The sequence below is a fragment of the Colobus angolensis genome, unplaced genomic scaffold (genome assembly GCF_000951035.1).
Source record: "Colobus angolensis palliatus isolate OR3802 unplaced genomic scaffold, Cang.pa_1.0 Scaffold75, whole genome shotgun sequence".
Classification (NCBI taxonomy): Eukaryota; Metazoa; Chordata; class Mammalia; order Primates; family Cercopithecidae; genus Colobus; species Colobus angolensis.
In genome coordinates, this window is record NW_012121265.1 from 8,416,011 (window position 1) to 8,430,236 (window position 14,226).

The following is a 14,226-nucleotide window of genomic DNA, read 5'->3' on the forward strand; positions in this document are numbered from 1 at the left end:
GGCAGAAAGAAAATCAATAGTTTCTCTGAGAGACTCTCCTGCTACTTAAAGGAGCCTTGCAAAGTATTTTTCAAGAGTGGATTAATCATTTCCCCATTTCTGAGCTTGTCTTCAAATGTCAATGTTCTTGCATTTCAGGTTTTCCTCAAGACAGATACACCTGCATTCAATTCCATTTGCTGGCAATGGCAAAGCATCTGACAGAAGGATGTGAATGAACATCAGGCCACTGACAACGTAAGGATTGGCTGGGGCAGGCTTTGTCCTTGTCCCTCAGATAGTCTTGGGGAGGCTCATGTGACCAGCAAGATGTCATAAAAGTTATAATGATAAAACCAAACAAATGCTGATTCTCCCCTTCCACAGGGTCTGTAGAAAAAGCCTCCAAACATCTGAGTTCATCTTGGCAGATGCTGTCAGAGTGCAGAAGAATGTGGATACCAGGTGTGGCTGGCCTCTTCATGTTGATCCTTGAGTGGCCAAGGCCAGAGAAGTCCCTGTCACGTCCAATGCAGCCTCGGAACCTCCCAAGCAGCTTGTGGGGTGGGGGGGAGGAGGAGGTGAGAGGGGCTTACTAAAGAGAAGGATCACAGCAAGGAAGAGACCCCTCAGATCCTTGCAGAGAGGCTGCAGGGCTTAGTGGTTACAAATGAGGCTTCCAGAGCTAGGCTGCCTAGGTTTAAATCCCACCACCTCCAATCACCAGCTAGCTATGTGGCCTTAGATAAGGTACTCAGCTTCTCCAGACCTCAGTTTCCCAACTGTACAATAAGGATAATAATAGTATCCACCTCACAGGGTTGTCTAGAGGATTAAATGAGCTAATACAAAACAAAAATGCTAAGAATATATTGAGCACTATATAAATGTTGGCTATTGTTGTTATTATCATCCTACAATGTCTGGGGCTCTCTGTCCCCTCCTAGCTCCCAAAATGTTAGCTCTCTGTCCCCTCCTAGCTCTAGCAGAGAGCTGTCCCCTAGGTCTCTGTCACCTCCTAGCTCCTAGCAAAATGTTTCTTGTGTTGCTTCTCACCAGGCTCAAGTCAGATAAACTCCCCATCTCTAGGCGTTTGGAGGAAGTTGCACTCAGAGCTCCTAGAAATTAATTAGAATCAACGCACAAATCATCAGATTGCTTGTGCTTGTCCACTGGCGCATAATTTAAAAATACATTCATGGGAACCTCAAAGCATCTCTAAGGCGGAGCAAGGGTGACCCTGGGTATTACTAGACAGATTCGTATAAGGGGAACACTGATACCAAGACTTGGACAAAATCCTGTGGCCAGCAGACAGAACCAGCCTTAGGGTGGGTTTCCCCTCCACTCTTCACAGCCAAAATCCTATGGCCAGCAGACAGAGCCAGCCTTAGGCAGGGTGGCTTTCCCTCCACTCTTCACAGCCAAAATGGGTTAAAAGCGCTCGTTACTCAACAACAGCCATGGTTACTTCATATGTACTTGACAGTTCCCAAATCATTGTCCCTTATATTATCTCATTTGATCCTCACAAGGGCAAGACAATACTGGGTCTATGCCAAGCCTTGCTCCCACTGTCTGGTGCTGGCCACTGAACCAGAAGCCTGGGCTGCAGGGCTGCATGGGATGTTCTGAGATCCGAGGAATAATCAAAACAATAAATTACACAAGCTGGATGAAAATCCAGTTGTTTACTTTATCTTCCAAAGGCATTACTGTTCCCACTTAAGGAAACAGAGCCTCAGAGAAGTAACGTGACTTGCCTGGAGACACACAGCAAGTGGCTCCAGAAGTAGTATTTGAACTTAGGTCCCTAGAGCCAAGTCCATAGGAAAGGGTCTCTGGCTCAATGGGCAGCAGTGGAGGGTGGGGAAGAAGCCTGGGACAGACTGCAGAATGTCCTGCCTGTGTCTCTTCTCTCCCTATCCACCCCGGTTTACAGAGGGGCTCAGTTGATGCCATCTCTTCCCCGTACCCATATCCCAGGTTGGAGTCAATTTACAAGCCCTGGCCCCTGGCCACCTGACACCCAATCCAGCCTCCCCCATCGTGGTCACAGTCCCTCCCCTTCAGTGCCTGGAGTGGGATCTCAGGGCAGGGTTGTGAGCACAGAAGTTCCTTCATGGCCCACACCTCCATCAGGACAAGAGGTCATGTCACCAGGAATCTGACCTCAGAGGACAGGCCTCACTGAATCTAGCCATTGCGGTCTCCTGGGACTGACCCGAAGCTGCCATTGACCTGGGCGTGGCTCTGAGAGAGCAGAGTGCAGAGAGGGAAACCACAAAATTCTCTTTCACCAAAATGTGGACTTCTAGACAGGGACTCTCCCAAAGTGCTTCTCCTATTTAACATTACAAATCAACACACACAAATAAACAGAAGCCTGGGCTCAGGCAGGCCTCACATCTCATCACGAACCACCTCGCTTTTCCACTTACTCACTCCCCAGAGCCTGGGTGCTGCACTTCATGGCTTACTGGCCTGATGTTTTGCATGCCAACACATAGAGGGGACAGCACGTGGAGACATGCTCTTGCGAGTTTGTGTTCACTCGCAGGACGAGAGAGAAAGGCTGCAGCAACTCACACCACAAAAGCACAGGCACAGGCTAAGGCATACAAACAGGTGCCCTCCAGAGGGTTCAGACAAATGCGTTTGTTTCACAGTCAGCTTTCCTCCCACTCCCCTTTCTCCTGCCCAGGGAAGAAGAAGAGAAGTCAGATGGGGGGTAGGGTGGTGGCACAAAACAACTGAAACCCCAGAGAGAAGAGGAGCTGCCACCATTGGTGAAAAAGGAGAGACGAAGCTTAGGAGCTTTGGAGGACTAAAGTGTATATTGTAGAGACAGCAAAACTAAAAACAAACAAACAAAAACATTATACAGCACCAACTGGTCCCTCAAGGGGCCAACCAATGCTTCAGTGCATAGTCCTTATTTTCACACGCTTTCTGGTTCGAGCTTCAAAATTACCCTCTCCTAGGAAATAACCCACTTCAATAAAACATCAAATAGTCTTAAAAAAAACATAAAAAGCTCAAACTTATTTTTTTCTAAGCCAGTGCTGAATGCTAGAAAGTCCAGGAATGCCTTCAATTTTAAGGATTTATGTCAGCTTCTTAAGTCATGTGTTTCCATACTAGAGGAACTGAATTAAACAGCTCTTAACTTCTGTCTGGGGATGGTTTTCTGAATGACACAAAGCCAGATCAGCACCTCTAGGCCCAGACATAGCAGGTGATACTACAAACGCTTGAGGACAACAACGACAATGGAGAAAATGGTTTTTTGTTTGTTTGTTTTGAGACGGAGTCCCGCTCTGTCATCTGGGCTGGAGTGCAGTGGCGTGATCTCAGCTCACTGCAACCTCTGCCTCCCAGGTTCAAGTGATTCTCTTGCCTCAGGCTCCCAAGTAGCTGAGATTACAGGCACACATCATTCATGAACCAATCTATGGCCAGAAAGTGTGATGATCTCCCTGGCTGCCTGAGTCACATGCTCACCTCACTTCTGGTGATGTCATCTTGGAAACTAGACGGTGTGATTCCCAGAGTGGAAAATTGAAGGGTACAAGGTATAAACGGGTCCAGACCTCAAAAGCCAGCCAACTCTCTATTCTTTAAGTGAAAAAGATGTTAACGTCCTCCCAGTCTGTGGCATGTCAGGTGCATACTGAGCATGAAGAACAGAGTGCTGGGGAAAGCAACAAGCATTTCAGGGTGACTGGCACACAGAGAGGTATTTGAGGCAGGGCATGGTGGCTCCCACCTGTAATCCTAGCACTTTGGCCACCTGTAATTCCAGCACTTTGGGTAATTGAGGCAGGAAGATCACTTGGGGCCAGGAGTTCAAGGCTGCAGTGACATATTATTGCACCACGACATTCCAGCCTGGCTGTCTCAAATAAATAAACAAACAAATAAATAAACTAATAATCATTTTCATTAATTTCTGGAGAAAATGTTTCTGTACTCACAGTTGTCCCCGCAGAAGCCAAAGGAAATGTGGGGCTTGACTGAGCAAATGACCTTGCTGGAATGGGCACGTATGATGTTCCAAGATTTGAGGCATAATCTAAATGACGAATTACACAAACTCGATGAAAACCCAGAACTTAACATCAAAAGTCATTATTAGGACATAAGCAGGCATAGAAAACCGAACCTTTCCCCTTCACATATTATTAGTGATCGGCATGACTATACCTCTGGACATGCCGATAATCAGCAAAGCTTTATGCCTAAAGTATCTCAGAGAATACTGATGGCTCCAGACAGCAGGCCCAGTGCATTTTAGTGTCTTGGGATCTGTTTGCTTTCTACATGCATAAGAAGGGGACATCAGGGAAGTCCTGGCTATTAAAGATGGGACACAATGTGCCTGTGGGAAGCCCATTTCTGCTTCAAGCTGCTGACCTATAGGGCCTCGCTCACCTTCATTCCCAGCAGGGCTATAAACAGCTGTGCTGTTAGGAGAAGCACACAATGTTCCCTCTGCCGAACCAAGTATACACCGGATGCCAGCACTGGAGAGGGCGAGAAAGGGAAACCGGCTCCTCAATAAGTTAAACAAAGAATTAGCATGTGACCCAGAAATTCCACTCCTAGGTACAGACCCCCAAATAGTTGAAAACAGGTGTTCAAACAAAAACTGTACCCAAATGTTCCTAGCAGCACTATTCACAATAGTCAAAAGGTGGAAACAATCCAAATGTCCATCAAAAGACGAATAGATAAACAAGAATGTGATATATACATATAATAGAATATTGTTCAGCCATAGAAAGGTTGTACATATTACCACATGGATGGATATACCTTGAAAATATTATGCTAAGTAAAAAAAAAAAGCCAGTCACAAAAGGCCACATATTATATGATTCCATTTACAGAAATGTACAGAACAGGCAAATCCATAGAGACGGAAAGCAGATTGGTGGTTGCCAGGGGCTGGCTTAAAAAGAATAGGGAGTGATTGCTTAATGGGTATGAGATTTCCTTTTGGAGTAATGAAAATATTCTGGAACTAGAGAGTGGTAACATTTGCACAATCTTGTGAATGTGCTAAATGCCACTGAATTGTATACTTCAAAATATTTAAAATAGTAAGTCCTATGTGAACTTGACTACAATGAAAAAACATGAAAGCCCGAAAAGGGAGGCACACGCGCACGCACACACACTTCCCACCTCTACCCGGTGTTTTCTGCTTAGCATTTACCACCAGGGATGCTGTAATTTTCTTGTTCATTTTGTTCATCATCTCTCTGGCCCCTGTGAAGCTTAAGCTCCTTGAGGGCAGGAACTTTGCCTGTTCTGGTCTCTGCGATTGCCCCAGGACTCGAAACAGCGTGTGACACACAGTAAATGCTCAGTGAATATGTGTTAAGCCGATGCATGAGCCTGTCCTCCTGAACTGCACTTACTTTTCAGAGAAGACCAGGCATTTCTGAGTGTGCAGCTTCCCTTTCACATGCAGCTCCCAGTCCTAGGTCAGAAGGAAAAAAAAGTGACCAAAGTAGAACTGAGTCCATGGGAAGGCAAAGGATGAGCACAGAGTCACTCGCCATGCAGGGAGCACAGAGCTCCCAGAGGCTGGACCACCCCTGCAGACACATCCCCCACCCTCCTCCTCTCCCTCCCAGGCTCCTCCCGCTGTTCCTGCCTTCCCATCCAGCCTTTGCTCCATCGGCTCCTCATCCACACATCTCATGCCCGTCTTGAACAGGACCCGGACTCACAAGTTGGATTCCCTCGACCCCTCTCAATGGACCCTTGCACCCACAACCTACCTCCCACCTCCCACCCCTTCTCCTTTCCCCCAGGAAGACCCCATCTATTTCATATCCAGTTGGGAGAATCTGGCAGGTAGACTCACAGTGACTTACAAAGCCTTAGAAAATGTTCATGAGAGACAAAATCCTTGAGCACCTCCCAGTGTCAGCTAGCCCCCTCCCAAGACTGGAGGTCAGAGGGCATGTCCCATCTGGGTTACAGGGATGCATTTGGATGCTGTGACCCAAATAGAGGTGAATGACATGCTGCAGTGTGACTCACACTCTGCAAGGACATTATTATGCTTTTGGACAGGATAAGAGATGGGAGGCGGGACAGCCCAGTGCTTAAATGGTGCAGGCTCTGGAAGGGTCAGGCCCACATTTGAATCTCCACTCTGCCACTTTCAAGCTGGGGAGGTGGCAGGGGGAAGGGGCTGAGAAAGTCATTTCATCTCTCTGGGCCTCAGTTTTCTCATTTGTAAAATGAAAATCATAATAATATCTGCCTCATAAGAGTTACTGCTGGCACACAGAAAGGGTTTAATATATGGTAATTGTTATAATTTTTGTTGCTTCAAAATATTTCACTGCATCTGCAATACATTTTTTGGGGGGAAATTACACTATCATATACCTCTGTGTGCAGCAACTCAAGTCATTTTCCAACCACCAGGAAGGTGTCATGAGGCTCTATCTCCATTTTGCTGATGAGGAACCTGAGGCTCTCTATAATAATTTGTCTCGGTTCCAAGGGGGAATTAATCTGTTCCCCGGATCCAAAATTCTGCTTTATTTCCTAACTCACTACAATATGGGTACTCAAGGGGCAGTAGCTTCTAGGTATACCACAGGGGAGAAGCGTTCCATAAGAAGGCAGGAAACTCGAGTTCCTGAGCCCCTTCTCTGCAACCCAGGTGGGGTCCTTTGTTCCCCTACTCAGTCTCAGCTTTCTCATCTATAAGAAGTGTAGGAATTTCTGACTCACCTTCAAGCAAGGGACTGGTCCTGATACATTTCTGAAATTCCTTTGGGTCCTAATACCTGTGATCTTAGTCAAGAATACTGATGGCAAAATTCTGTTACCCCAATGCAAAAGTTCCTTACCCACTGGCAGCATGAGTTGGGTTGTGGGGAAAGGCCTGCCCAGGCTTCTAGCTGTGGCTCCCAGCCTGTCTTGGACAACTCACCTTCAAATCAAACACCTTCTTGTCACAGATGCTACAGATATGTGGCAAGTGGAGGGGGGCCACACCGTGAAAGTCGTTCAGCTCGTGAGCCTGCAGGGGCCGCACAGATAGCAACGCCTGTTCCTCCTTGGCCCTCCGCCCAGCACCGATAAAACCCTGTTTGCTGTTGTTAAGCCGACCCCCAAAGGAAGGAGGTGTCCTGTCTGAGGTTGGTTCCTCGGGGTCATACAGCTCATAGGGCTGGTTAGGGGGTAGAGGCCACATGGGACCTGCTGTGAGATCAGGCTTGCTTTGGCCAGAGAATCCATGGGGGCTCTCCCATTGGCTGTTTGTGCCCTGCAGCAGTGGCCCGACCTCGCTTTTCAGGCCCCCAGCCTGTTCAGCTGGAAATCCGCCAGCCACATGTGAACCTTGGGAGTTGGGTCCGTAAAAATCTTTGGAAAAGGCAGCTTGACCATCCTGCCCTGTGTGGCTGTAGTGCCCTTCATAGGTCACACTGCCTGAGGTTGAGGCCGAGGCTGCCAGGAAGCCGGGCTGACCATCTGTTTCAGGGCCGTATGTCTGGCCAGAGCTGGCTTTGCCATACTCATAGAATCCTGTTGTAGCTGGAGCAGGCCCAGTCTTGCCAATGCCCAAGATGACTGCTGGCTGGCCAGGGGTCTGAGGCATTACCCCAGTGAAAGGATGCATCACCATGGCATTGGGGGGCTGGTTGGGAAGGTTCATGGAGGGTCCAGGGCCTCGTGTCTGACTGGGGGGTGAAAAGGCAATTGCATTAGAGGGAAACCGGGTACTGGGTATAGTTGTGGCATGTTGGGGCACTCCAGCATGGCCGTGAGGGGCGCTGATCACAGACGGATGCCTCAGTTGATTGAAGAGAGGCTGGGACATGGCCACTTTGGAGAGGACTTGGTTCAGGACTGTGGCGGCCGCAGTGTTGTTGGTGACAGCTGTCTGTGCCAGCTTCAGCCGGTGGAGGGTGAGCTGGGCCTGCAGTTGAGCCAGTTGGAGACTGGCAGGTGAAGGAAGCAGAGGGTTCGGGTTACTGACCGAGAACGGGTTCTTGTCCAGGAGCTTGGCGGCACTGCGGGAAGACAGAGGTCTAGATGCACAGCTCGTTTTCAGTGAGGGGGGCAAGGGGCTGTTGTTTGTTATCTGTGGTCCCCCCAACACATAAACAAGACCTTCCCACACAGGTCCCACATACAAGTGAATCTGCAAAAACCTGTGCTCACACATATTCATTTGAAAAAAACTCCAGTGGAAAAATTATATGACAGAATGTTCAATCTCACTGGCAAGTAGAAACATAAACTAAAACCATTCAAAACAAATATTCATCTAGCAAAATAGCAATTTTTTAAAAACGACACTCTGTGTTGGAGAGAGAGTAGAATAGGCACAATGTCAGTGATAATCAACGCATACAGCTTTGTTAAAAGATAGTCTAACAAAATGCATTTATTATAGCCATATTCTTTGACCCTGGAATTCAATTATATAAATCTAAACTGAGAAAAAGAGCTCAAATGAAGATAAAATTTGATACCCAAAGATGTTTAATACTATATTATTTAAGAGTCCAAAGTTGAAAATTACAAATATCCAACAATAGGGAGATGGGATTTGAACTGAGGAAATTATGATACACCAACATAATAAAATATTAAGTAACCATTAAACTTGGTGTTTAAATTTCTACTTTATTACGTAACATTTAGGACATTCAAAAAAGAGTACCCAACACCAAGTTTAAGACAGAGAACATTCCAACACGATAAATCTCCCTTGGTCACCTGCTTTCCCCACCTCACCCTTGCCCATCATTGCCAATGGTAAACATTATCTTGAATTTGCCGAAGTCTCTGTTACAAAAAACAAAAACAAAACCACTTTAATGACATGAGAAAATCTATATGCTCTAATGTTAAGTGAAAAAGGCAGGCTTCACAACTGCCTACAGAGTGGATCGTGTCTACATTTGTGCCAAACACTATTTCATCCTTGTCCTTATTTCACATCCAAAAGCAACATGAATTGTCTTCCTGTCTGAATACAGGCACAAACAAATTCAGCATCTCCTATACTCTCACAACACGAATCATTTCTGACACTAGATGTGTGGGAGGTTTTCTCCACACACCAAGCAAGCAACCAGTTCTGCTGTGGACCCCAGCTGGGTGTCCTCCAGTTCAGTTCTGACACTACGTGAAGAAAGTGTCAGATCCCACAGGTTGATGGCTCAGCCCCACAAGACTGTCCCCCACTTTGGATGTCAATCACAAGCCCCAGGTTGTTTTACTTGTGCTTCTGACCAACTGGCTGTAAATTGGAGTTAGACTAACTTGCTAGAGAGGCTCCCAGAACTCAGGGACTTGCTTACTTTTACTGGTTTATCAGAAAGGACAAATGACAAAGGATGCCAGTGAATACCAGATGGAAGAGGTGCATAGGGCAAAGTGTGTGGGAAGGGATGCAGAACTCCCATGACCTCTCAGGCACTACCCCCTCCAGGAACCTCCACATGTCCCAGTCCTTTCTGAGTTTTTATGGAGGTTTCATTGCACAGGCACAATTGATTAAATCATTGGCCATTGGTGATCAACTCTACCTTTAGCGGCATTCACCTTCCCTGAGGTTAGGGGTGGGGCTGAAAGTCCCAATCCTTCCATGCTGCCGTGGTCTTTCCAGTAACCAGATCCCATCCTAACGATACCTAAGGGGCTGCCGGACATTTGTCAACTCATTAGCATACAAAACTATATTTATCTGATTCCAAAGACTTTTGGAGTTGTACACTAGGAAACCTGATGAAGACTAAATCTCACAATATCACAGTTCCCTTCAACTGAGCTCTCAAACTCAACTAGCATAAGGAATAACCAAAAAATTACAAGTAAAAAAATCTGAATTTGAGGTAGTGGGCAATAGTAGACTGTCACCGAATCTTACTGCACAAAGGGTGTCTGTCTGACATGTGTCTTTCATGTGACCTATATTGGTTGGTTATAGTGGTTTCTGGACCAAAAATCAGTGTGCATGGTCTGGAAACTGGAAAGACTTTCCCAGAACGTCTGGGATGTGTGGTTACCACAGGCAGGGAGGGAATCTTTGGTTAAGACCATATTTTCCAGGTTTTAAATTCCCCTCTGAAAAGCGGGTGTCATTAGGAAATATGTTCAGGATGTTGATAAACTGGAATTCTAGGACATTTGAATGAGAAGAAGGGGAATGGAAAATTGGAAATTGGGGTTGCCATGGACAATGCGTGCTGTACAATAAGCATGCTTAGGCAGTACAGGGTAGACGCTGCATAACTGGGACACCTGAGTCTCTACTGTCACAGGTTCTGTACAGTAAAAATCCAATGACAATGAAACAAAAATGAGATCTGTTCATCTGTTGTTGGACACTTAGGCTGGGGGCTAGCTCAGGTGAGGAGGAAAAAAGGGCAAGTGACATAAGCTGCCACACTGTCTTGTTGGAAGGGAGTTCCCAGAACGTCAGGCACACTCACATTTAAACATAAGTACAAAGCACATTTGAGAGCCAGATAAAATACCTTTGTTATTCTTTCCCATTTGCATGAAAAAATCAAAAATTGCCTATAAGATGTTAAAAAGGCACCACCTTCCCCAGCCAGCAGCCCTGCTATGCTCCAAGGGCAGAACAGGCTGGCTGCATTTTAAAATATGGGGGAAGGGGGCGCTCAGAGCTAAAGGTAGTTACAGCCCTGTTCTCCTTTGGGGAGTCCAGCTGGTTGCAAACAAGCCTTGGGGGTCCTTTGATGACCCAGCACAAATTCAACAGCAGCAGAATGGGGAGGCACCGATGTCTATGTAGGCACGAATACGGAAGGAAGAGGAGGATGGATGATCAAGAGTCTGATGATAAATTTCGACTTGTGTAATATTACGTAGCTGAGCTTTAGAAGAGCAATTAAGCTTAACTGAAAACCCTGACTACACAGGGCCAACCCTTCCTCCCAGGTTTGTCCATCATGCAGCCTGTTCTGGCTAACAAGGCGATAATGAGGTGCCAAGTTGATTTCCATGACCAGAGTAAGACAAGGCTGGTTTTGTTTTTCCCAGAGAAGTCAGCTGTATTTTCTAAAATTGCATTCTGGGCAGGAGAGAGCTCTCACTAGAGATTCCCCTGTGCCCCTGAAAGGACATGTGAGGAAGAGTTAGCTTTTCAACTAGCAAAGCCAGCCACGCTGGGTATTTGCAGGTCAGCCATGGGAAACCTGTCCTTTTCAGAGTATGACCCAGGTTACAGAAGTTAACCCATTCAGATTCTGCAAAAAACAAGAAAACTAACCAGGTTTTCTTCCTAACTTTTGCTTTGACTAGAAAATTTTCGTCATTCTCAACTTTAGTCAACCTTGAGTAGAAGTGATTTCACATGAATCATCAGAGCTGTTTTGATCCAAACACCCTAGACAAAGAAGAAAAAACACATCATACTATTTTTTAAAGCCCTAAAATTCTTAGCCTGCAATAGTTAATAACCTGAAATTCAGGTGCATATAGTGATCATATTTCTGAACCAAGAATTGGGGTGCATGATCTGACACCCCTGGAAGCTGGAACTGATGTCTCCTGCTGTCTTCCCACTCCTTAGTTTGTCACTTTTATATCACTTAGCACATCCTGCGCCTCGGGTTAAAAATAATTGCGTGCGTGCCTTTCTACTCCATTAGACATAAGTTCCACAAGAGAAAGGAGTATGTCTTGGAGAATCTTGTATTTCCTCAGCACACTGCCTCCCACTTGATGGGCACAAAGTAATTGCCGTGAACAAAATGAAGAAGGAAGATAATGGATATGGCTCATCAGAACCTGGTGGCTTTGAGGCAATATGGACATCTCTTTTATGAGTACACAATTCTGTGGAGAAAAACCCACAAACAGCTCAAAAAGAACAATCTAAATACACCCAAGAAGCAAGTAAATTTTACTGTTGTGAATAACTAAACCTACAAGCAGGTACAAAGTCACCTTCCTAGAGGACTATCTATAATTGCCCACTCCAGTGCAGGAGCTTCAGTCCACTCTTTCTCTGTCTAAGTCCAGGTTTTTAAATTGAGTGGATAATCCCTGCAAGAGGCTGAATAATGATGCCCTGAAAATGTCCACATTCTAACCCACAGAGGCTGTGAATATGTTATCTTACATGGGAAAGGGGACTTTGGAGATGTGATTGAATTAAAGATCTTGATTATCTGAATTTCTGAATTTGGTATGCCCAATGTAATCACAAGAGTCCTTCTAAGATGGAAGCAGGAGGATCAGAGTCAGTGAGAAGATATAAGGGTGGAAACAGAAGTCAGGGAGGAGAGAAGACACTTTGCCGCTGGCTTTGAAGATGGAGGAAGGGGCCATGAGCCAAAGAAATGCAGGTAGCCTCTTAGAAACTAGAAAAGACAAGGAAACAGATTGTCCCTTTGAGTCTCCAGAAGGAACTAACACCTTGACTGTAGTCCAGTGAGGCTGGTTTTGGACTTCTAACCTCAAGAACTGTAAGATGATACATGTATGTTATTATAAGCCACTAAATTTGTGGCAATTTCTTACAGCAGCAAGAGAAAACCAACACAGTTCCCAAGACAATTAGATGCAAAAGCAGCTTCCGCTAGAGAGGCGGTGGTAGGTGTAGGGGCTGATTGGATCTTGCTGGTATGAATTGATCCCCCCAGAGTACAGACCATCTAATCAAACATCCAAAGACCCTCTAGGAATGTAGTCAGGGGTGAATTCTGCACAAATAGGGGCCCATGCAATATGTCTCAGACCTGGCTAGTCCAAGAACCACATCCCTCTGGCTACAGTGATTGGCTCAAGGGGGAAGACTCTCTGATACTTTGCTGGAGCTATCAGGCATTATTCTCTGTCATGCCACAGTTGCTAAATTATTGTTAAGCCATCACTTAATGACAGTCTGCTTGAGAATAAAGCCAAGTCAGAAGATGCTGGCCTGAAGACAGAGGTACAGGCAGCTCCTTGATGACCTCCTAGGAATGCCTTGAGCCAGCTTCTCCTGAATCCACCCTGGACTTTGCTGGACATGAAGCAATGCATTTCCTTCATTTGTTTAAAGAAAGCCAGTCTACATAAACCACCAGCATTTAACCAGCTTTTAAAAACGGTTCCTTTCTGTGGCTCACATTGACTTGAAGGTTCCTGGTCACCCTCCAGTTTCCTCTGCAGGAGTGGACTGACTGTGAGGACCCAGTAGTTGGAGCTACAGGGTCACTATCATCATCTTAGGGAGAAAAGAGGATTAGAAGATAAGGAGTGGACAACTGCTGAGAGAGGAGGGAGCAGGCATGGGGATGGGGTTTGAGGGATCCAAGAGAGTCTTAACATCTGCTTAGTGAACCAGGACTTAAGGGGCTGTGGAATAACAAGCGCACAGCTGAAATGCAGTAGAGTGAATGTGCGTAGATATATCAGCAGACTCTCTCCTGCTACTGTCCAGTCATCCAGAAGCAGGAACCAAGAACCACAGTCCAGAGCACGGTAGTGCCTAAACTCATGCAACCAGCCACATTTGCAATAAGCACAGTATCTTCCAAGATAACCAGTGCAGGAATTTAAATTCACTTCCAGTGCAACTGGCTGAGTGGCAAATGTGCCATTTCTTCTTTTGTGCTAAAATATAGAAAGTAATCGAGGTGAGAGGGCTCACGACCAGGCAAGAAAATGTTTTCTAGGTATGACCACATTATAAAGGTGTGGCCAAAAAAATGCAATGCACAAGGTCACATCTTTAGAGTAGAGTTGAGATTTTATGACCTTTCCATGCCTTTATGACACATTCCGCTAGTGTCAACACAGGAGAGACTTAAAGCAAAGAGAGGATTAATGTCAACTTAACAAGACCTACATTATAGTTTTCCTTCCTTCTGAACCATTTTTCTTTAAAATATTCCTTATTTAAGGTATTGTAGGTGAGAATTTCCTTTTAATATTTATCTTTCCTAGATCAAAAATTCTCAACTCCGCTATAATGCTTTCAGAAGCTAGGTCACGATATGAACTAGAGAGGGACGTCCCTGAATGCCAGGTTACAAAGGTGACAAAGATAACACAACAGTCATACTGGGGTTAAAGTTCAAACTCTAGCTAGTGATCACAAATTTGAAGAGCAAGGTGAGGCCTTAGAGACAATTTAGTTTAACTCACTCATTCTACAGACAAAAACAAAACAAAACAAAACAAAAAACAAGCACACAAAACAAACCCAAACAAAAAACTGCAAAAGCCAATGAAGTTGGCGTC

General features: G+C 45.6%; 1 protein-coding gene across 1 annotated transcript in view; it reads right to left on the minus strand.

Annotated features, from left to right (window-relative positions):
• RBM20 (RNA binding motif protein 20) overlaps positions 1-14,226 on the minus strand; it is a 194,108-nt gene that overhangs the window by 51,260 nt on the left and 128,622 nt on the right. Inside the window, exons 2-5 of the mRNA XM_011927886.1 lie at positions 6,944-8,027; positions 5,406-5,467; positions 4,414-4,505; positions 3,957-4,054 (exon numbers count right to left, since the gene is read on the minus strand). Coding sequence (XP_011783276.1) covers positions 3,957-4,054; positions 4,414-4,505; positions 5,406-5,467; positions 6,944-8,027 — 1,336 coding nt within the window. The remainder of the gene's footprint in view (positions 1-3,956; positions 4,055-4,413; positions 4,506-5,405; positions 5,468-6,943; positions 8,028-14,226) is intronic.